This window comes from Chiloscyllium punctatum, chromosome 44 (genome assembly GCF_047496795.1).
Source record: "Chiloscyllium punctatum isolate Juve2018m chromosome 44, sChiPun1.3, whole genome shotgun sequence".
Taxonomy (NCBI): domain Eukaryota; kingdom Metazoa; phylum Chordata; class Chondrichthyes; order Orectolobiformes; family Hemiscylliidae; genus Chiloscyllium; species Chiloscyllium punctatum.
In genome coordinates, this window is record NC_092782.1 from 4,852,324 (window position 1) to 4,877,538 (window position 25,215).

The 25,215-nt window shown below is 40.2% G+C and overlaps 1 protein-coding gene across 5 annotated transcripts in view; it reads left to right on the forward strand.

Moving 5' to 3' along the window:
* The first annotated feature begins 5,480 nt into the window (after positions 1–5,480).
* LOC140466677 (copine-8) overlaps positions 5,481–25,215 on the forward strand; it is a 360,152-nt gene continuing 340,417 nt past the window's right edge. For 2 of the 5 annotated variants that reach the window (XM_072562131.1, XM_072562135.1), the window contains exon 1: positions 6,053–6,179. In XM_072562131.1, coding sequence (XP_072418232.1) covers positions 6,103–6,179 — 77 coding nt within the window. In that variant the 5' untranslated portion in view covers positions 6,053–6,102. Of the gene's footprint in view, positions 5,589–6,052; positions 6,180–25,215 lie in introns of those variants that run through there. The other 3 variants (XM_072562133.1, XM_072562132.1, XM_072562134.1) reach the window with 3 other exon arrangements.

Sequence of the window (25,215 nt, forward strand, 5' to 3'; positions counted from 1 at the left end):
AAGAACCAAATTTAAGTTGGAACAGAGGACTCAGCCAGAAACATATACTAAAAACAACAAGAGCAACACCTATACAAAAAGAGGATTATGTGGGAAAATACATATAGACAGGGTACAAATTCAACAACAGTAACACCTTTTATTTATATGATGCCTTTCATGTCATAAAATGTCCCAAAACACTTCAAAAATCTTTATAAAACAAAAAAAAGGCAGTGCTTAATGTGCTATTAGAGCAGATGATCAAACATTTGGCCAAGATTTAGTCTTTATGGACTGTATTAAAGGAGAACAGTGTGGTAAAGAGACAGAGAGGGATGTTGGGTAGAGAATGTTAGAGTTTAGGGCCCAGAGAGCTGAAATCAAGAGAACACCAGCAAGTAGGAGAAGAATCAGTCATTTGGCCCTTTGAGCATTCAATAAGATTATGGTTGATCTGATTGTGGCCTCAACTTCATACTTCTGACTCTATCCCTTGACTCCTTTGTCAATCAAAATCACGGTCGCCAGTTGTAGAAAAATTAAAATCAGGAATGTTAAATAGGCCAGAATTAAAGGTACAGATAAGCTGCAGGGTCTGGGACTGTAGGACATGACAAAGAGGAGAGGCCAGGGAAAAATTTGAAATAAGGAAGACATCCTCATTACACAGGAAGCTGTCATTATGTTTTCAACTGATGGAAAACCTGATGGCTGTGATAGATCTTTGAGATTCGGCAGAAATGGAAAAGCAAAAGTGTAGATAAGCTTAACAGGCATATTCTTATCAGTTGCACTAGGCCAGGAATCATTGCCATAAGGGAACAATGACTGCACTCCCAGACAGGAAACATTTAACGATACCAGGAGATTGATCTGCCAAAAGCAATTCTGGAACAGGAAAATTGCAATAGAAGCTAAAGGAAATGAATGCGTAAAAGGGAACAAATAATATTCAGACAGAACCAAGAAACTAATTAGAAGGAAACTTGTTGAATGACACAAAGACAGGAACTGAGGAGTTAGGCAGAAAAACTTGCAGAATTTTCAGAACAGAGGAACATAAATTGGAGCAAAGGATGTGCAGATAGACAGGGCAGAATAACAGCTATCACAGAATTACATCAAACGTACAGGATGGAAACAGGCCCTTCAACCCAACCACTGCATGCCTCCATTTATGCATTGTTTCAATACTTCTTTATGTGACCTTTTCCTTTAACTTTAAATGTATTTCAAGTTCAGGTAGTCCGGTTTATTTCACTGCCAGTAAGTTATGAAGACTGGGAATCTTGTTGCGTGTCACAAGATTCATGATAATGTTGTTTTTGGCAGTACATCACCTGATCCAATTTGTAACCTCTCTGTCTTGCTGATTTATGGTTTTGCCCTGTGCCACACTGCTGTCTGAGCTTATAACTGAGGATTTCCCAGCCAACCAAATCCCAGATGCTTGACCTCTCCTGGCTATGATGCAGACATCACCCAAAAGCATTCCACCACCTGTGCTTCCACTGAGATGTACCACCACAACCAGGAACCACCTGCATTTGATGCAGCCTCCCCTCCTGGCCAGCAGGATCTTGGCCATTTCAATCTCAGGAGCAGCCCATCCCTTCCCCAAATATCAAACCCCACTTTGGCTCACAGTGTTTTCAAGCCAAATGTACCTGCCCGCCCCCCCCCAGAAGCAGTAGCAGAGCAAAACCCTTCTGTAAGACTACAGACCTACAGTTGGCAGGACAACGTTCATCTGGACTCCAGCCAGAGAGGAACAGTAGAAGCCTGAATAATCTCTGAAAGTGGAAGTAGTCAGTGGGAAGGAGTGCCTTGCTTCCTCCCCCCCCCCCCCCCACCACCCCTGCCATAGAAAACTCCACTAGGCAACTGCTATGATGCAGCCAGCCATGGTCTACAACATGTTGAGTGAAGCTCCCTCCCCTGCACCCTAAGGGTTATCCTCAGGCTGCACAGTTCAAGGTCTGCTACAGGAGGTACTGTAGGATGAATGTTACTTTTTTATTTATATGGGCACTTTTAAATTTACATTATTTAAATAATTATTTTGATTAAGATTGTCAACATAGAGCTTGTCAGCATAATGTTTCATTTTTTTCATTGCTAAGGAAGCCCTGACAGAATCTATCTCCAGCATCGACATTAATCCTTATGGGACTCAATGCTTCAGTTAAATCTTTTCACTTAAAGTCACAATTTCTTGAAATGCAAACCTAACTTTAATTGAGGACAAACTGTATTTTCTTTAACTACTTAATGAGGTACTAAAATTCCACATTCTCACCACTCTCTGTATAAAGAAGCCTCTTCTAGATTTATTTTTTGATTTCTTGAGATAACTGTTCTATGTCAATAGCCTTACTCTTCTCCACTCTTTGTGTCCATTGCGCCAAAACCATCTTTAATCTTCACGCCCTCCATTTGGTCATTTTTCAGCTTCTCTTTTGACAACCAATCAGAAATAAACTGCTTAATGTTTCTTGATGGCACAGCCTCATTGTTCTGATGTTGTCCCCATTTAAAAAATCTTTGCATCCTGACCAGATCATTTCCATGATTTTCATTATGTGGTGACCAGACTATGGAGATTATTCTGAGTGTTCTCTTCAGCCAATATCACTTGTCCCTTGACTCGGAGATCATTAATACTCAGGTTGATGAGTTTCTGCCATGGGACTTCATGTGAATGACCAGTCTGATTCTCAACTTTGAGCACATGGACAAGATGTTTCACATTGGCATGAGACCTGATTGTGAATTTATACCTTTTGTTTTCTTTGCCACTGCCACTTTGCTTCATCACTTGATGGTGTGACTCCACACATGGTACGACTGGATGGAGAAATGATCACCATTTTGAAAGACTGATGGCAAATTCCCCCTGATCATTAATGTTCTGTTCTTCAAGGAGAACTTCAGAGAGTGTTTTTGAAGTGTTTTTCTGTACTCCCCGGAATGTTGGCTATTTGAGATGTAGTAAAACAGGACCTAGCAAGGGAAAGTTTTTTTTTCATGTAGCTGGGCACAGTGTTTCATCTACCAAAGTTTCTTTTGTGGGGATTTTGTCTGAATGCTTGTGAAGGGACAACGTTGTCCTTAAATCTGGACAATGTGACAGCGCCATTGCTTCTGCAATTTCTCCAGTCCATATGTGTCACAGATACACAGCCCAGATTTCACAGCAGTACGGGACTGAGGGGAACAGCTCTATATACTAGATTTGCTGACTTCCTGATGTGTGTTTGTTGCCAAACATTTGCTGCCACAGTTTGCAGAAGACTGAGTTGGCGCCGGGGGCAGTCTACATTATTCACTTAGTGACATTACCATTATTCCACCACCTCATTGAAAACAGCGTCGGTTGGTTTAATGAATTTATTACGGTCTGAAATGTACAGATTCTCGAAGATGGTCAATAATTTTGGGGTTAGACAGGAAAGTCTGTCAGCTCATTGAACGGCAGAGCGGGCTGGAAGGGCCAAATGGCCTGCTCCTATATTGCTGTTGTTGGTCATTGCTGATGTTGTGCAAACTTCCTACACTACGGCAGTAACTGCATTTCAAATGGCATCCTATTCGCTGTAAAGGGCTTTGCGCCGCCCTGTGGCTATGGAAGACGGAACATAATAAAGTGCACTCTTTGACTTTTTATTTTATTGTGCAGTCCCCATGACAGGGAGTTATGAACAATGTCATTGATGATGAATGTGTGGAGGCTTGGTCGAAACGCGGCGTTTCCTTTGGCATTGCAATGATGTGGAGAAACTTGTTGAACATCTCTCCGATGATTCATGAAGCTGGAGAAACAGACTCAAGACCAAAACACGTGGCCAATTCTGCCAAACCGCATTTGATAATGTGTTACACAATCCTAGGACAAGGAAATCAGAATATTAATGTGAACAAACCTTGTTACAACAGTAATCGGACACAGTTGGCATTTCAGTTTTTTTAAAAAATCGGCTTGGGGTGGTGTGCAGGGCAAACAAATGTACATACACGTTTTATCAAAGATGTCTAATTCAAGGCAGGACTACTTTATCCCTTCATCTCTAAGATCAAATGGAAATCTAGGAGCAGAACCCTGTAAATTCATACACTGTGTAGTTAACAATTCCACAGAACGGGAGAGCCCCAGTGAATTAGCGCTGACATTTCTTAACGCTCAATTCGTGTGATGGTACACATTGCAATTCCCAGATTCAACTCTCGAGCCAGTTCCCACCGTCAGCAACTGTACCTGATCACAGTCACCAATTTATAACTAACAAGAGATCACCAAGACTTTGTAGTCTGCTTCCTCAGAGCTAATGTTTACATCATCAGCCCCATTTAGGCAAAAAAAACACACATTTCTCATCATTTCTATGTTTCCAATATTATTTTCAACATTCACGCAAAATTCATAAAGGCGCTATTAATTCTTTTCCAAAATAAAAGTCTTTGGTCATTGGTGGAATACAAAGTAAGGAATTAGCTATTTTTAAAAATCATGTTTTCTGATAATTTATATATTTTTATATTTCTGCATTAATTTCCTTTATTCTGAAATTTAGCTGATATGGTCAGATTTTTAAAAAAATCAACCCACTGCCCGTTCAGACTCTTAATCAAACAGAAAGATGAGAAGTTGGAGTCCAGGCGGCTTCAGGAAAGCAATCCAGATTCGCAGGGTGCGCCGAATCTATATTCAGGCTCAAAACTTGTTTCAAATTGACCTTGGGAATCTAATGGGATAGTGGCCAAAACTGCAATTTCATCATATCAACAAGACCCAGTTTTCGATTTTTTTTATTAAAGTGGAACTCGCCTGAAGATTAATGAGATAAAAACAAAGGAGTGCGGATGCTGGAGAGCTAAAACAAATACAGAAATTGCCGGAGAAACTCAGCCGGTCTGGTAGCATCAGTAGAGAGAAATCAGTTAACGTTTCAGGTCCGGCGACTCTTCGTCAGAGCTGAAACATTAACTGTGCCTCTCTCGCTCTCCCCACAGAGGCTGCCTGACCTGCTGAACATTTCCAGCATCGTCTCTTATTTCAGATTGCCAGCAATTCTTTTCGAGGTCAGTTCCAGATATTTGGAATTTATTCATGGGAAGCGTGGTCAGATACTTTTGTTCAGCGGAAATAGGTCTGTTTCTGTTTCTCTCGGAATCCGTCCCAAGTCGTTGCTGGCGGCAAACTGGGGATGAGCAGGGGGGTATCTTTATAATGAATGATTGGATTAGAGTACTTACAGTGTGGAAACAGGCCCTTCGGCCCAACAAGTCCACACCGACCCGCTGAAGAGCAACCCACCCAGACCCATTCCTCTACATTTACCCCTTCACCTCACACTACGGGCAATTTAGCCAGGCCAATTCACCAAACCTGGGGGGTGGCGAAGGTATTTCCTTGTGAACATCGGGAGAACCCAAGGGCTGAAACCGGAAGTGGATTTGTCCTTTAAACTTCATTCTTAACATGATGTAGAGGAACATGATGTAGAGTGTGCTCTGTTTAAGTCTGGACTGGAATTTATTCGCTAATAGAGAAAAATACTTTTGTTCTTTTTGGAACGGTACTGACGATGCAGTATACTGTGTACCATGTGAGTACCGATATAGATTCCGGTGTTTTCGAGATGTTTAGAGACATTGAAAGAATCGTCACATTTCCTGAGGCAACTCCAAGATGTTTATTTCTGACCACGAGCTTCCCATTAAAACAAAGTTTGAATTGTAAGGAATAGCAGTGCACGCAGACTTCTCTGTGTTCACGTAAGGTTTGCTCAAACAACAACAAAAAAAGCAGGCATGCAATCCGGATTTCATAATCATATTTCACATCCTCTCTTTAAATGTCCCCCCACCCCCCTGCAGGTTTGTAAAAATACCTGTGCCCCTCCTCTCCCAGCTGGTTTAGTTGGGCTTTCTGATGCAGACACGGCTCAAATGCTGCCGATTCCCGCCCCTCCTCTCCTTCTCAGACGTTTTCTTGTATTTGTTATGGAGTGACATCACCCGCAGACACACACACACACACACACACTCTAACCCAAGCCGAGGAGTGGAGCCGTCCAACGCTTCAGGGCTCGGGCTTGTGCAGTCGAGAGCTACAGGAATATGGCGTCCATAGGAGACTTCGATCCCCTACACACCAACATCCCGGCCACCAAAGTGGAGATCACCATCTCAGGCAGGTAATGTGTGTCCTGCAACTTCCCCCCCCCCCCCACTCTGTCTTTAATCACAGGCGAGAAAGGGGGAATCCAGCAGATTGAGGTGTTTGCGGTTCACTTTCCCTGGCACCCTGAGCAGTGCTGAGAGCCCCCTATACTGTAGTGAACATGACTTGGACAAAGTCAAGTTAGCTTTAACCAGCGGGGCTTTCCATCCGTCACTGCGATACTTGGCGTGTTTCTGGGCTTGGGTGAAATTCGTTATCTTTCCTGGACGATTATTTCAGAAGATTAGAGCTAAGTTCTGGGAAGTTGTTAAGAACGCGTGCCTGTGATTGTATGGGAAGGGAAATGTTAACTTTAACGCATCTTCTCCTGCGATATTACCAGTAACATGTTTCTGATTGCTCTCATGCCGAAGTCTGAGCAGACTGTAGGCACTCTATTCAGAGTGACTGTGTAGTTTCCCCCTCTTGCATTACCGAGGCGCGATGTGTGTGCAGATTATTCATCACACACTGGTTGGCAAGAAACAGGAGGAATTTCCATGTGTTAACTCCTGCAGTGCCGGATACACAAACCGAGTTGTTTATTGTTAAACATTGAAGTTTTGCTTAGGGCAGATGCATGGATTGGAGTGTGGACCGATATCTCAGTGTTTAAACATTCGACCCTCATCGCTTCGTTTCCTATGAGGCAACACGTTGTCAGGGATAATCTCTCCCCAACCTTAGTGATTGTTATGCATGCACTCATTAATAGATTAAAGTTGGACAACTCATTTGCAATCTTGTAAACTAATTACTTGGGCACTCCATTTTGTTAAAATATCAAATGAACATGGAAAAGTTATTTAATTTTTTGTGGTGTTCCTTAGAATGGGCACCAAAAACTTGTATTTGCTTTCTATCTGAATGGTTACGAGTCATGTTAAAGGGGTCCTGCATATGTATTTTGACTGTAATCCACAAATAAATCTACTGTGTTGCCAGTCACAATGTAGAAACCTATCTGAATTATGGTCATCCTCTGCTGCTCAAGCATTAACTTAAGTCAGGCCAGAAATTGGAAGAAAGTGCAGCATGTTCCCATGTTTATTTCATACCTTACACTCATTCTTTCATTCCACACCCATGTTTAACAGATGCTGGGATTCCAGTAAGGAAAGCCCTGATCTTGAATTCATATCTGTGACTTTCTTACTCTGTTAATGACTGCGTGACAATCACCAAGCTTGGAAAGAGCAACCTATTTTTCAATTCACGTTTGAACATAATAAAAACTGAGCTGAGAAAGCCTTTGGGCATGTGGTTTCCATTCTTCCCCAGCTACACATTTTCCACTGTCTGCACTATCACTGCCACAGGTGGGCAACCCCAGTAAGATTCTTTTTCTTGCTAAAGAAATCATCATCAATCCTGAAATTACAACCAGAGCTACTCTGATTAATAGAGTGCCTAGCTCACATTTTCTTTTTAACATGTAGCTTTTATTTTAAACATCACTGCTGTTTTATAAGACACATATTTATCATTTTGTTCACCTCTAGCTTACCCGCCTTCCCACTACCACTCGTCTTTACTGTCTCATATTGCCAAAACAGTTGTTGTATTTTTTCTGTGGTTGATCCCGAGAGACACCAAGGATCTTGCTGCAGGCTAAGCAGGGTTTGGGAGTGGGAATGGGGGATGGCAACCCCACTTTAACAGGCAGCAAGATCCAGAGGCACAATTTACAGGCACTAGGAAATTAAATTGATACTTAAATGTTAATGTTTCCTCTGATTTCCCTCTGCTTTGGAGAAATGCTTAACATTTGGTGGGCATCTGCCCATATCTGAGTGCTACAGACGGGCAACTTGTTCATGTGCCAGGCACCAGTCTATGTGTGTCATTGTAATAACAACATGCCTTGTAATGCCAATGTGTTACTGGGATTAATAATATATTCAAACCTGTAATCATCTAGATCCTGTATTTTAATTAATCAGAACCTTTTCTTAAAGGAAGATTTGTCAGTATTAGGATACTGTTCTTCCCATTGATAACATTTTAGTTTAAACATTACTGCAGGTACAAACTTTGTGAAATATCTAAAGGAGAAATTTCAGCATGATTTGTCGAGACAGTTTTGAGATATCAATATAAAGTTAAACATAGTTGCAGCACAAAGCAAGAAAATATTACTTTAAGTATTATTGGTGCAAAAGACTCACCAACTTTGTGCAACAATATTGATGCCCAATAATGTTCCAACCCAATTATTGCTTCAAGATGGGTCAGGCTGAGGATTAAAAAAAACGGTATGTGGATGACTGGGCTACAAAAAAGCAAATTTATATAACAATCAAGGCAATGCTAGAAAAACTGTGAATGTAGAAATAAAAATGATATGCAATGCTGTAGCCAGCATCCAGCAGCTCATCAAAATGATATCAGACTCTTAAAGTTACTTCATTACTTGCTGTCAAATTTATTTTAATCACTTGTTTCTGGAAGAAAGCTGAATGCTGGAAACATGGTCGACATAGTGCAATGGATGTATGATGCCACAGAATGGTGAACTTGGGTTTGGGTTCACCATCGCCATTAAAATGCATTCCCAATCTAAGGCATGCTAGACAAAAGTCTTCAAGTAACCCATCTGCTTGGCTTCTTAAAATTGGCACATTACTAAGAAAAAGGAAGTAAAAGATAATCTGAACATGGAGAGCGATATCTACTGGGATATAAAAAATCTTAATTATCAAGCAATGTTCCATTTGTAAACTTCAAAGAAAACCTCAACATAGTAAATTATCTGCTATCATTGGAAAAATTTCTCATAAAAACTGATGCTTGAAATAATTTGGTTCTGTTCACTTTGGAGAATTTATGTTAATTTTGTCATTCATGTCATTCAATTGATCCCTTAACACAATGCTCGAACTGACAGTTTTTGTTTGCAAGTTTTCTTATAACTGTCACTGGTCATTTTTAAGAAGCAAATTAATATTGTTCCTAAAATTGCAGAGCATCACAAATATCAAATGAATGCACCTACTAGGTGATGGTAAACATTTTAACCAAAGATCATTTACAGCAACCTAGTATTCCTCAGTGTTAATTCATCGAGATTCTGTCTTTTCACAGTTGAACAACTACTTTTCAAACCAGACAATATATTCTCTAAAGCTGTGTAGTTTGTATTCTGAGTCTGTGCCTTACAATTCTAATCCCTCATTTTTTTTAGATATCAACATATGCCCATTGATTGTTTACAGCAGACAAGTGTCAATATAAAACAACTTTCCCTTTCCTCTCCAACAATTGTATGATCTGCCTTGCCTTACCGTGTGCATAATAAGAATGAATAAAGACTAAAACCATGGTTTACATGGACTGTTTTATGTCCTAGCAATCAATTTGAAATTATTTGCCACTTGTGACAGCTTCTGAGCTGGTCTAGATTATATATAAAGGTAGTTACCAGTAACATTGACAGTTTAGAAAGATCATGGGCATATTGTCTCTGAGTCTCTATTCATTTTCCAGTAGAAGCATGGGCAATGTATGTGTGACTTATTGACTAGAGGCACATGAGGTTTCTGTCTATACAAAATAAAAGTGAAGGTGTGTCAACCTTAAAGTGTTCAGTAAGCAGCAGTTCATCCATCAACTGGAAAATGTTTTGTTTTTGACATTCAGGCTGATCTGATAGATTCATTGATCCTGAAAGACTTTCTTTTGGAGACCTGAGCCGTATCATGCTATACGTCCACATCTCTATTTATGAAAGACGCTAATTAAACAATTGAAGTAATGCTAGACAGCTTGTGTATTCTGGCGAAAGTGAAGTTTATGTGCGACTAAATGGAACAGTTTTAGCAGCTGGCAGCGTGAGCTGGAGTTGTTGCAAAAAGAATCCAAAGCATGAGGCATGGAAATACAGAATTGATTACTCATAGGAACAAAATATGAAAGAACATATGTCACTGCTGTTATAACTGATTATTTCAGCTTCTCTCGAAGAATTCATACATTTTCCATCCCCTTTTGTTGCCTTTGAAATATTCCATACAGACACTTTGACCAATTTATTACTCACTAAACACATTTACTCAGCTGCTCTAACTGTATGAGACAAACAAAAGATTGCAGTTCAAACTTAATTTTACTAAAACGCTCACACATTAACAAAAATGTCTCGTACACAAATTAAGTTAACTTTTCCCCAAACTGGGGTGATTGCCTGAAAAACACATACATTACTCAAGCAAGTGAACTTGGTTCAGCTGATGGATTCACTGAACTCCATTGACAAGGCACTCAGTGTCTTTTTGGTACAACGGTGGGTCTCACACAGAGTCTTTGCTGGGGGAATGGTTGCCAGGTGTCCCACCTTATCCTCGCTTTCTGAGCTCCTCTGGAATTCCACAGAATCATAGAATCCCCGCAATGTGGAAACGAGGGATAATTTGGCCCATCAGTCTGTACTGACTCTCTGAAAAGCATCCCACCCAGACCCAAGCCCTTACCCTCACCTTATTCCCATAACCCTGCATTTACCAATACCAATCCACCTAGCCTTCACGTCTTTGGACTGGAAGAGGAAACCAGATAGCGGAAGGAAACCCATGCAGACACAAGGAGAACTTGCAAACCTGCACAGACAGTCATCCAAGGCTGGAATCAAACCTGGGTCCCTGGCACTGTGAGTGCAGCAGGGCTATCCACTGGACCACTATGTCAATCCCGTTCTCTGACTTCCAATGGGGTCACGGGGCAGGGGTCACAGCACCTAATGAAGTTAGGCAGGCCATTCACAGTGTATCCATTCCCTTTCCAAAATATGACTAGACCATGGTGCCAAGAGGTCTGGCTGAAACTACGATTACACAGTTACAACGTAATGTCTGTTCTGACTGAGTACCACTTAATGAGTTACAGATCTTAACAACTCTGCCAATGCTCAATATGCAATAAAGGTCCGGGCTGATCCTTGTTTGCTTTGATCTTGCCCTCTTTTCATTCCATTAAGCCTTGCTTCCAGAAACTGTTTAGCCAATTTTATATGGGGCCTAGGTGCTTAGGCTGGTGTGGTTGGCCACACTTTACAATTTAAAATGATTGTGAATATGCTTAGTAACTCAGTTCAGAGCATGTATTTAACTCAAGAATGGTGTGTTGATGTATCTATCTTCTTGACCAAGTTTAGGAAAGATAATAGTGAAAATCTAAGATTGTTGAGACTCCTAAGGGTATGGGTCTCTGTATCTGAGAACACACAGCTCCTGGACAGTCATGTGTGTAGGAATGTTTATAGTGAGCAGAGGGAGAATTCCAAAAAGATAATGGCAGAGTGAATTTTTATAAGATTGTCATATTAGTAGTAATTTGTCTGCTTCAAACCACATTATCAACTTAAAAACTTTAGACCAAATTCAATTACCTGGAACAGTTAACAGGGAATATGATTAGCACAATGTTAGGAAGAAAAAGTGTCAACTCTCAAATCTAAAATCTGAATGTGATACTCAATTTTGCAGCTGGAACCATGGCCAAGTTCCACTGCATTCTCTCCCAGTAAGTTCTGATATTACTAGCAAATATTATTTTGTGGATCTTATTGACTATGAGATCCTTGATTGGGGTTCTTAACCTGGGCCAATCAAGGAGCCGTGGCTGACAGATATAAATAGAGGGGATTCAGTCTCCTCATTTTCAGGGACTGACTCTGAGCTGGCTGGCCACAGCCAGTGTGCTGTGTGTATGCAAATAAAAGGGGACTTGGAGATGGGATACCAGCCTCTGTGCAGTTATTTCATAGTACAATTCAAGAAAAGACATCATTTAAATAGGAGGTGAAAAACTAGGATAAATGTTTAACTTATTACCATAACTGAGTGCATCAGGCAAATTACTCTGTTGAGTTCTGATGAAGAATCTCTGCATGCGAAACATTAACTCTGCTTTCTTCCTATAGATGTTGCCAGATCTGCTGAATTTCTTCAGCAACTTCTGTTTTTGTGTCAGATCTCCAAATCCACGGTTCTTTGTTTTAAATCACTCTATTATCCATTTATGTTAGTTTGATAATCCCATACACTGGGAATGAATTTGGGATTATCTGGATGTAAGGCTCAATCACTATGGATTCACTTGATGAAATGGAGAGATTGTTATTTTTAAAATGCCATAACATTGATATTCATTTCACAAGTTTCTTCTGAAATGATTCTGAAATGCGCAGCAGTTGTTTGTCATTTCTAGCTGGTGTGTGCATCAGTTTATCAAATGCCTATGAGATTCTTGGATGCTCATTTCTTTTGCATTATATTGTTCCCCTCCTCCTCACATTGTATTTGTAAAATGTTTGTGTCTTTCCTACGAATGTTTACTAAACAGTTCTAGCTAACCAGGGATGGACAACACTTACATTACCAATGACAACTATTGTCCCATGAAAAAAATATTAGAAACACATGGTATCCATTGGTTGACTGGATCTTAAAGGAGCATTGACATTTTTTGAGTATTGACATTTTTTGAGTTAGAGAAGTTGGAATGGGAAAATGTAATAGGGATGTAGCAACAGGACATTCAACCCCTTAGGTCTTCTCTGCCACTTCAGACATAGCTAATCATTTACTTTAATGCCTTTTTTCTGCAGTACCTCTATATCCCTTGATGTCATTAGTGTCTAGAAAGCTATTGATCTCTCATCTTGGATGTGCTCAATGATTGGGCTGCTGCAGCCATCTAGGGTTCATTCATGGCATTCATTTTGGAAAACTGATATCACTGAAAGAAACTTCCAATACCATACAATTGCATGCATTTGTAAATGTGACCTGGTTAAATTGCCAGGTAAATTTGGACCATAGGCAGAAATATTGGTGCAACTGCACATGTATTAATTTTGCTTGAATGCAATCACTCAAAATTCATTTTGACTCTGAATCTGCCCTGATGTAAAGGGAATAAATTGGTACAGAATAACAGTATGAACATTCTATTTCTCTCCTTTATGAACAGACTAAGAACTGAGCTTGTCTGTAGGGAGCATCAAAATAACCATTTAGCTGTGTTTAGTGTTCGAGGCAGGGAGCTAAATCACATTGAGAGCCTGTGCTTATTGTCCATCTCTTTTACCTGTTGAAGTACTTCAGATGGTGAGCCTTGAAAAAAAGCAGGATAATAGATATTTAAAAGGAGAAACAGTCAGTGTTTACAGTAACGAAACTGGTTCTTTTCCCCCGACCATGAGAAATGTAATCAAATGCAGATTGTTTCCTTAATCCTTTTGGTCATCGTTGGCTCTTTTTTGATGATCTGATGTTTACTGAATTGTTCAGTTTCCATATTTGGGGCAATAGTTTCACGAGAAGCTTTTAAGTTTGCTGCTTCGCTTCTTTTGATGGAGTTGCCCTTATCAACATGACTAATTTCATACTCCATGATCTAATTGTAAAGCAGCTTGAATTTATGACAACTTTGAGAAGATAAGTTTAATCTTGGTCCCCCCTCCACTCCCCAAGTGTTTGAGAGTCAGTTAGTGACTTGACTGCTTATGTTCCAATGAAAGAACTAGTATCTCATTTTCAGCTATTCTTTGAATGAGTGAATTTTCATTTTAATTTAGTCTTTGTTTTGTGCCTAATCAACATAATGAAAATGCTTACTGTCATTAATGAACAGAATTTGTTTTAATAGATGGAAAGTGAATATTTGTTTAACTTTCATTACATTGGTAATAATTCTATGTACTGAAATGGATTTTTCATGAATGTAATGAAAGCTCTAACATTTGCTGAATTTAGTCACTACTTAGTAATCATATATTGTGAAAAAGAGAAGCTGGAAAGGGCTCATTGAGTAAATGCACTGTACTGCCTGCGGTGAAAATAAAAGATACAGATAGGGAAGACACAGGTAATGATCTAAATAGTGTTAGCTTATTTTACTGATTTTAGTCTGAAACATGGAGTAAAGGCTGACTACAAATTGCTCATGCATCAATATTATTCATGTTTCATAGCAAAGGTTTTTAAGTTTCAGTGTTATTTTCCTTTCTGGTTCATTCCCTTTCTCTTTTCAACATGTTGAAAGATCAGCCAAAGTTTGCTTTTGATCAACATGATATTCTGATTCATTGTGGGAAAGTATATAGACATGAACTTTCTGAAACACCACCTTTTTCAGATGGTAGGTTTCTTTTAATGTGCAAATCTGGATCTTATGAAGTATGTGGAACACTAATTTCTATTGGTGGACAGACCAATTTTAAATGCAATATAGTTGAAGAGGACCCAGAAAGGTAAGTTTAAAGTCATTTCAGTGGGGTTAGAGAAGGAAGTGGAACATTCCACTTGGCATCCACCTTCTTGGGTCACTTTCTCTGTGATTACAATCCTCAATTTTGGACATGCCAGGCTGCTGACTACCAACTTGTGTCACATTGGTTTGATATATGAACTGTATTGGGACATCTGCTTGAATTATAGGATGATTAGCCTAACCTCGGTTGTAGATAAAATTCTAGAATCCATTGTTAAGGATGAGATTTCCAAAATCTTGGAAGTGCAGGGTCAGATTAGAACAAGTCAGGAAGGATTTAGTAAGGGAAGGTCACGCCTGACAAATCTTTTAGAATTCTTTGAAGTGGTAACAAATAGGTTAGACAAGGGAAACCCAGTGAATGTTATCTACCTAGACTTCCAGAAGGCCTTTGATAAGGTGCCTCATGGGAGGTTGCTGAGTAAGGTGAGGGCCCATGGTATTCGAGGTGAGCTACTGGGATGGATTGAGGATTGGCTGTCTGACACAAGGCAGAGAGTTGAGATAAAAGGTTCTTTTTCAGAATGGCAGCCAGTGACAAGTGGTGTCCTGCAGGGTTCAGTGTTGGGACCGCAGCCGTTCATTTTATATATTAATGGTCTGGATAAAGGGACTGGGGGCATTCTGGTGAAGTTCGCCGATGATACAAAGTTAGGCGGACAGGCAGGTAGTTCTGAGGAGGTGATGCTGCAGAAAGATTTAGACCATTAAGGAGAGTGGTCCAGGAAATGGCTGATGAAATTCAACATGAGCAAAAGTGAGGTCTTGCATTTTGGAAAAAAGAATACAGGCATGGACTATTTTCTAAACGGTGAGAAAATTCATAAAGCCAAAGTACAAAGGGATCTGGGAGTGCTAATCCAGGATTCCCTAAAGGTTGACTTGCAGGTTGAGTCTGTGGTTAAGAAAGCAAATGTAATGTTGCCATTTATCTCAAGAGGGTTAGAATATAAAAGCAACAATATGCTTCTGAGACTTTATAAAGCTCTAGTTAGGCCCCATTTAGAATACTGTGCCCAATTTTGGTGCCCACACCTCAGAAAGGCCATATTGGCACTGGAGCATGTCCAGCGGAGATTCACACAGATGATCCCTGGAGCAGTTGCCGATCCTGGGATTGTATTCATAGAGTTTAGAAGGTTGAGGGGAGGTCTAATAGAAACTTACAAGATAATGCATGGTTTAGAAAGGACGGATGCTGGGAATTTGTTTCCATGAGGCGGGGTGACTAGGACCATTGGGCACAGCCTTAGAATTAGAGGTAGTCAATTTAGAATGGAAATGAAGAGACATTTCTTCAACCAGAGAGTGGTGGGCCTGTGGAATTCATTGCCATGGAGCACAGTGGAGCCGGGGACATTAAATGTCTTCAAGGTCGAGATTGATAAATTCTTGATCACACAAAGAATTAAGGGCTACGGGGAAAGTGTGGGTAAGTGGAATTGAAATGCCCATCATCCATGATTGAATGGCGGAGTGGACTTGATGGGCTGAATGGCCTTACTTCCACTCCTATGTCTTTTGGTTTTATGGTCTAAGTGGTAAGTTCTCTGGTTTGAGTTAAAAGTGGTCTTGGCCTATGAATAATTCTGGCCTTTTTGTTGCTGAAATGGGTGGACTCAATGCACATATCATTGGTCTGCTGCCTGCATGTCAAAATCTAGGGTGTGGTTAAAGATGACAATGTATATCTTTGACTCAAATACATGTTTGATATTGTCAAGAGAGTGATTGAACACTACAGGCTCCTGACAAGTGCAAAGCTGTACCCAGATGAACAAACATCTTCAGGATTGAAGAGGAAATTAAAATTGAAGTTAAGCAATATTTGGAATGAAACAGTAATAGCCTTAGCTAAATTAACTTGGTAGAATCCTTTTCTTTTAATTTTAAGGAAAAGCAATTTTTGTCCAATAGAATGTAATTTATAGAACAGTATGTCTCAACATGGCTTTCCAGTCAAGTCTTCACAGGTATAAAATTACCTATCCTATTTATGCTACTATATTTATTTCAAGAAGAACACTGTATTGAGGTCATTCTGATATAACAGCATGATGTTAACTCAATCAAAAAAAGTCTACAGTATGAACATTTATCAATCCAGTCAATTTTTAAGCAGTGGAGCTACAGTAAATTTAATCTGTATGAAATGTACAACAGTATAGAACTTTTAGTCATTAGGATAAAATAAATATGCATTCATTACATTGTTTGGCTATGTTCCTTATTTATCACTATAATGTTTAGGTGATCAAATTAATCTGCACTGTGTCATTTTAAAATATTTGTTCTGATGCTTTGAGCTTTCATCAGCTCCAGTAAACATCACAGTTGACTGCTGGTTCATTGAAGCCTCTATAAGTCAAGTTTATGCAAGTTACAGTCTATAGTTATTGACATGTTTTGATATATATACATCATATACAGTAGCAGAGTCCAAACCCTAATTTTACTTGGATGTCTTTGTTTCCGATTTTAAAAGGTTGATCTTTATTTTTATTTCACCAATAATATGTATATATACATTCTGCCAAAGCTTTGAGCTGCTGTTGTATGAGTCCTTCAACTCACTGGGTTAGCTTCAGATTTCCACTCCAATGCATGTGCAAATGTTATGATTACTTCCAAGTCCAACATTTTTGTTTTGATGAAGTCATATATATTTTTCTGTTTAAGAAAAGGGAACTCAGGGATTAAATATCAAATATAATCAAATACTATCTTTTGTTTTATCTACTTTGGTTATCACAGTTCATAAATGATTGACTTGGAGGTTTGATAGAATCTGGCTGAATTAACACAGTGATGTCAAACGGTTACATTGTTTTTGCTCCTTCAAAATCCAGTCCAAACATTTTTCTGTTATGTGTTAGAGGTGCCATCTTTCAAACAAGAATTAAATCTGTCAGTGCAGATTCTATCACGTGAATATAAATGATTCCATGGTAAAGAAGGGTAAGTGAGTTATCATAAGTGTTCTGGATAATAGTAATTCTTTTATCAAATTCATTAAAATGGTTTACGTGGTTTCTTTTACATCGCTGTTAGTGGAAGCTTGTTTGGGATAAGTTGGCAGCAGTGTTTATTCCTATATTCCTGCGATGAAAACCAATGAGTGATGGGTCACTGAGGCAAAACACACCTTTCGAGGACTTCAGGCTAATATAGGGGATCCTTGGAATAATCACATTAAATAAATCAAGCACGGCTGAGAGTTTCAGTAGCCGACATCGCCGGACTCGAACAGAGCTAGGTGATCTAATGAAGGTAGACTTAGATTGCCTTTATGTTGGGAACAATTTGGGGTCAGGAGTTCAGCTCAGGTTTATTTGGGACAGATGTTGCAGATAGATTGGTTCAGCTTGAGATAGTGGCCGAGAAATTGGTGTTGAGGGAATTGAGATTGAGGTGCTAGTTGAAGACAATGGGTTTGCTGTTTCTAGTATTTAACTGGGAGAAGTGGTGGGTGTTCAGGACTAGAGTCAATACAGTACAGTGAGGAGACAACAAAGAGATTGAGACTGGTGGTGGTGTATAGGACCGGAAAAATTTCTGGCTGTAACAGCTGCTCCTTTTTTGAGGTATTTTAGGTGCTGGAGGTGATTTCCTCGAATTCCAGGAGCGGCAATTACTGTTTTATATGCTGTTGCATTGTTTTGGAACTTTGGAAAAGAAAAGTCAAAACAACATCAGTTTTAAAAGAGAGAAGAACAGACAAAGGAAGTATATGGTGAGGACAGTGCAGGAGAGAGAGAGAGAGAACCTGCCCAGTTACTGCCTTTGCTGTTTGAATTCGTGTATCACTGGACATCGGAGTGCTTCTGGGAAAACGATCAAACAGTGAAATTCACAACTAATCTTGGAGGAACTGTTGGGTGAAGTTCACAGCATAGAATCAGATAAGTTAATTGTTGTTTTAAGTGTGGCCTACAGAGAATTTGCAGTATTGAGTAGAGTAGGTTCTTTCTTGATTATATGTTTTTGGAGATATGTCTCTTGATTAAACTTAAAATATAAGCCATAGCTATTAATTTAACCTGGGACAGTGTTTGTCTTTTCTGCGTCTGTAGATTGTGAAGGAGCAAAAGTGGCCTTTAATAGAGTAATATTTACTTCTTGTCAGATGTGGGAGTTTAAAGAGAGTTTAAGGGTTACTGCGGATTATATCTGCCATAATGCTGTTGGATGTGAATCTTATCAGATCAAGTGGATCGGTTGGAGAGACAGTTAGAAGCGATGAGGAATTTGCAACAGCAACAGTATGTGATGGATAGCAGTTATAGGAAGGGGGGAAAGTCTCAGATACAGTCACATAGATGGGTTAACTGTAGAAAAGGTAAGAGAGGTAAGCAGCTAGTGCAGGAGTCTTTTGTGGATATACCCATTTGAAACAGGTATGCTGTTTTGGAAAATGTAGGGGGTGATGGATTCTCAGGGGAATGTAGCATGAACAGCCAAGTTTCTGGTATTGAGACTGGCTCTAATGCAACGAGGGGTATGTCGGCTCCCAAGAGATCAATTGTGGTAGGGGATTCTCTGGTTTGAGGTACAGACAGATGTTTCTGTGGCTAGCAGTGAAAAAGCAGAATGGTGTGCTGCTTGCCTGGTGCCAGGATCAAGGATGTCTCAGAGAGGGTGCAGAATGTTCTCAAGGGGGAGAGGGGGCCAGCAGGAGGTCATTGTCCACATTGGAACCAATGACATTGGAAGGGAAAAGGTTGAGATTCTGAAGGGAGATTACAGAGTTTGGCAGAAATTTAAAAAGGAGGTCCTCAAGGGTTGTAATATCTGGATTACTCCCAGTGCTACGAGCTAGTGAGGGCAGGAATAGGAGGATAGAGCAGATGAATGCATGGCTGATGAGCTGGTGTATGGGCAAAAGATTCACATTTTTGGATCATTGGAATCTCTTTTGGGGTAGAAGTGACCTGTACAAGAAGGACAGATTACACCTAAATTGGAGGGGGACTAATATACTGGCAGGGAAATTTGCTAGACTATTTGGGAGGATTTAAACTAGTAAGGTAGTGGGGTGGGACCCAGGGCGATAGTGAGGAAAGAGATCAATCTGAGACTGGTACAGGTGAGAACAGAAGTGAGTCAAACAGTCAGGGCAGGCAGGGAAAAGGTAGGACTAATTATTTCAATGCAAGGGGCCTAACAGGAAAGGCAGATGAACTCATGGCATGGTTATGAACATGAGACTGGGATATCATAGCAATTACGGAAACATGGCTCAGGGATGGGTAGGACCGGCAGCTTAATGTTCCAGGATACAAATGCTACAGGAAGGATAGAAAGGGAGGCAAGAGAGGAGAGGGAGTGGCATTTTTGATAAGGGATAGCATTACAGCTGTGTTGAGAGAGGATATTCCCGGAAATACATCCAGGGAAGTTATTTGGGTGGAACTGAGAAATAAGAAAGGGATGATCACCTTATTGGGATTGTATTATAGACCCCCCCCAATAGTCAGAGGGAAATTGAGAAACAAACTTGTAAGGAGATCTCAGCTATCTGTAAGAAAAATAAGGTGGTTATGGTAGGAGATTTTAACTTTCCAAACATAGACTGGGGCTGCCATAGTGTTAAAGGTTTAAATGGAGAGGAATTTGGTAAGTGTGTACAAGACAATTTTCTGATTCAGTATGTGGATGTATCTATGAGAGAATGTGCAAACCTTGACCTACTCTTGGGAAATATGGCAGGGCAGGTGACTGAGGTGTCAGTGGGGGAGCACTTTGGGGCCAGCGACCATCATTCTATTCATTTTAAAATAGTGATGGAAAAGGATAGACCAGATCTAAAAGTTGAAGTTCTAAATTGGAGAAAGGCCAATTTTGACAGTATTAGGCACGAATGTTTGAAAGCTGATTGGAGGCAGATGTTTGCAGGTAAAGGGACGGCTGAAAAATGGGAAGCCTTCAGAAATGAGATAACGAGAATCCAGAGAAAGTATATTCCTGTCAGGGTGAAAGGGAAGTGTGGTAGGTATAGGGAATGCTGGATGACTAAAGATATTGAGGGTTTGGTTAAGAAAAAGAAGGAAGCATATGTCAGATATAGACAGGATAGATCAAGTGAACGCTTAGAAGAGTATAAAGAAAGTAGGAATATACTTAAGAGAGAAATCAGGAGGTCAAAACGGGGACATGAGATAGCTTTGACATATAGAATTAAGGAGAATCCAAAGGGTTTTTACAAATATATTAAGGACGAAAGAGTAACTAGGGAGAGAATAGGGCCCCTCAAAGATCAGCAAGGTGGCCTTTGTGTGGAGACAAAGAAAATGAGGGATATACTAAATGAATATTTTGCATCAGTATTTACTGTGGAAAAGGATATGGAAGATATAGACTGTAGGGAAATGGATGGTGACATCTTGCAAAATGTTCAGATTACAGAGGAGGGAGTGCTGGATGTCTTGAAATGGTTAAAGGTGGATAAATCCCCAGGACCTGATTAGGTGTATCCTGGAACTCTGTGGGAAGCTAGAGAAGTGATTGCTGGGCCTCTTGCTGAGATATTTGTATCGTCAATAGTCACAGGTGAGGTGCCGGAAGACTGGAGGTTGGCAAACGTGGTACCACTGTTTAAGAAATGTGGTCAGGACAAGCCAGGGAACTATAGACCAGTGAGCCTGACCTCAGTGGTGGGCAAGTTGTTGGAGGGAATCCTGAGGGACAGGATGTACATGTATTTGGAACGGCAAAGACTCATTAGGGATAGTCAACATGGTTTTGTGTGTGGGAAATCATGTCTCACAAACTTGATTGAGTTTTTTGAGGTAGTAACAAAGAGGATTGATGAGGGCAGAGTGGTAGATGTGATCTGTATGGACTTCAGTAAGGCGTTCCACAAGGTTCCCTATGGGAGACTGATTAGCAAGGTTAGATCTCACGGAATACAGGGAGAACTAGCCATTTGGATATAGAACTGGCTCCAAGGTAAAAGGCAGAGCATGGTGGTTTAGATTAGGTTACTTACAACGTGGAAACAGGCCCTTTGGCCCAACAAGTCCACACCGATCCTCTGAAGAGCACCCACCCCCCTACATTTACCCCTTCACCTAACACTATGGGCAATATAGCATGGCCAATTGACCTAACCTGCACATCTTTGGACTGTGGGAGGAAACCAGAGCACCCAGAGGAAACCCACACAGACACAGGGAGAATGTGCAAACTCCACACAGTCAGTCGCCTGAGGTGAGAATTGAACCCGGGTCTCTGACGCTGTGAGGCAGCAGTGCTCACCACCGTGCCACCCATAGTGGAGGCCTGTGACCAGTGGAGTGCCACAAGAATCTTTGCTGCGCCCTCTACTTTTTGTCATTTACATAAATGATTTGGATGCGAGCATAAGAGGTATAGTTAGTAAGTTTTCAGATGACACCAAAATTGGAGGTGTAGTGGACAGCGAAGAAGGGTACCTCAGATTACAACAGGATCTTGACCAGATGGGCCAATGGGTTGAGAAGTGACAGATGGAGTTTAATTCAGATAAATGCGAGGTGCTGCATTTTGGGAAAGTAAATCTTAGCAGGACTTATACACTTAATGGTAAGGTCCTAGGGAATGTTGCTGAACAAAGAGACCTTGGAGTGCAGGTTCATAGCTCCTTGAAAGTGGAGTTGCAGGTCGATAGGATAGTGAAGAGTACCGGAGCTTTGAGTACAAGAGTTGGGAGGTCATGTTGTGTCTGTACAGGGCATTGGTTAGGCCACTGTTGCAATATTGTGTGCAATTCTGGTCTCCTTCCTATCGGAAAGATGTTGTGAAACTTGAAAGGGTTCAGAAAAGATTTGCAAGGGTGTTGCCAAGGTTGGAGGATTTGAGCTATAGGGAGAGATTGAATAGGCTGGGGCTGTTTTCCCTGGAGCGTCAGAGGTTTACAAAATTATGAGGGGCATGGTTAGGGTAAATAGGCAAAATCTTTTCCCTGTGGCTGGGGAGTCTAGAATTAGATGTCATAAGTTTACAGTGAGAGGGGCATGATATAAAAGAGACCTAAGGAGCAACATTTTCACACAGAGGGTGGTACATGTGTGGAATGACCTGCCAGAGGAAGTGGTAGAGGCTGGTACAATTGCAACATTTAAGAGGCATTTGGATGGGTATATGAATAGGAAGCGTTCGGAGGGATATGGGCCGGGTGCTGGCAGGTGGGAGTAGATTGGTTTGGGATATCAGGTCGGCATGGACAGGTTGGACTGAAGGGTCTGTTTCCATGCTGTATATCTCTATGACTCTAAGACTCTATGGTGGTGGTGTGGTAGATCTGGATTTTATTGCGGGGAGAAAGTGAGGACTGATGATGCTGGAGATTAGAGCTTAAAAATGTGTTGCTGGAAAAGCGCAGCAGGTCAGGCAGCATCCAAGGAACAGGAGAATCAACGTTTCGGGCATAAGCCCTTCTTCAGGAATGAGGAGGGTGTGCCAAGCAGGCTAAGATAAAAGGTAGGGAGGAGGGACTTGGGGGAGGGGCGTTGGGAATACGATAGGTGGAAGGAGGTTAAGGTGAGGGTGATAGGCCGGAGAAGGGGTGGGGGCGGAGAGGTCGGGAAGAAGATTGCAGATCAAGAAGGTGGTGCTGAGTCTGAGGGTTGGGACTGAGAAAAGGTGGGGGGAGGGGAAATGAGGAAGCTGGAGAAATCTGCATTCATCCCTTGTGTTCCTAGGTTCCTAGGTGGATTTTATTGCTGCTTGTATGGATCCTGAAGTCATTGGTTTGGATGATAATACAAAGGACTGGCATGTAAATAAGAAATAGTTGGGATGCAAGTCTGGATCCTTAGGGAGCAACAGACGTCGCAATGTGGATGTGGAAAGAGAAGACATTGCAAGAGCTTTCCTGCCTACAGTTAATGTAATCAACCTGTTCAGACATGTTATGAAGCACCTCCAGGATAGGTGGGTTTTGAACCTGGAGGTAGTGCCACTACCACTATGCCACAAAACCTAATTTTGTGCCTAAAACATCACAAGAAAAATTGGGATCAGCTGAAAGTGCTCTTGCTCATCTAATCAACAGTGAAGACCCGGTTTATTTTCAGAAAATGTATTTATTTATTATTGCCAGTTTAACAGTAACTTATTGAAGTAATTCATCACGTGAGGTACATTGTTTCAATATTTGAAATACCACATAATTATTGTAGTTTAGTATTAGTTATGAGTCATAGATGATGAAAGACCTTTGATTCCAGTTTGATTCACCCACTCAAAAACATACAGAAATTCTGTCATTTCAACATTTGGCTGCTTATATTTTAAAGGAAACTTCTTCTTCCTAGAAGTCTGTTCAATAGATTTCGGCACGTGAAGAATTTCTTGATGTCAGTTCTAGATCTACCTTTAGCAAGTTTAAATTGATTTTTCCTTATCTTGTGTTTTTTTATATAATCTAACGTGGCATTCCAGATTTGCCTTATCCATTTCCTTAACTATATTGTAAGAGAACATCTTTGAGATGTCTCCTTTCTGTGACTGAAACAAAAACTAACTTGATGTGACCTTTTCTTAAAATTTAAACCTTTGGCACCATGCTCTAACCTTGCAGTATCTCTCTGTACTATCTTCAGTGTTTGAACATTTCCATGCAGTTTCACAATCTGAACTATCATATTACTCATGGAGTTATTTGAATAGAGCACTGTAGAATTTTCCCTCAGAATTGTTGTATTTTAGGACTGAATTCATTGAAACCTTTGAAACCAGTGAAAGATCGAGCCATTTGTTTAAACTTAAGCATGGGGCAACAGTACCTAATCAATTTATAGATTAAATGACAGGGAATAAATTGAAATTTGTATATTGGCCTTATTCAACATAGAAGATTCTTTACCCATTGAATAGTGCATATTACTGCATCTGAACATTTTTTGACTTTCGCAGTGTTTTTCAATTTAATGGACGCTATGTTTTTAATAATAATGTTGTATCACCAATTATTGTATAAAAATATATATTGAACCTATGGATCATGCTGTATAAGGTTTCAAAACTATCTGCAGTTTCCTTATGAAAGTTTTCAGCTTTTTTTTGTATCCAACCTTAGGATTTACCTCGAATTCCCATGCTTTGTTAAATGCCTTTTGCAAATCCAGTAATGTGGTGCCTTGGCAGTTCCCACAGTTACACGAATGTTGTTTTCCTGAAGTTGTCAAACACAATGGTGCTGACAGGATCATTCCATATTTGCACCTATTTTGTTGTTTAGCAGATTATTATCATGCAGATAATTCTTGTTTACTCCTGATAACTATAATAGTTGATCATGTTCATTTTCTCCTTTTGAATATAGACATTCGTGTAATCTGCAATCTTGTTGTTACACAATAGCACCTTATCAGTGTACAATAACTCACTCACAATGGTTTAGTGCTTCATAATACTCTTTAATTTCCCGCACACACATCCCATTTACCTCAGAATGTTGATTAAAAGCAATCGATCTGAAATGTTAACTTTGTTTCTCTCCCCACAGTTTCTGCCTGTCCTGCTTCAGATTTCTAACATTCTCTTTTTTTAAAATTTTGGAATGCCAGTATCTGCAGTACATTATTTTTGCAAACTTGCATAATTATTAGATGGTAAAGTGCTTTGAAATGTCCTGAGGTTGTGAAATGTGCTATATAAATGCAAATTATTTACATCAAAGGGGTTGATGGCACTTTTAATAGATGCTGATTTGCACACTACAATTGGACATTTTATTTAATTAAATCAACCGCAGA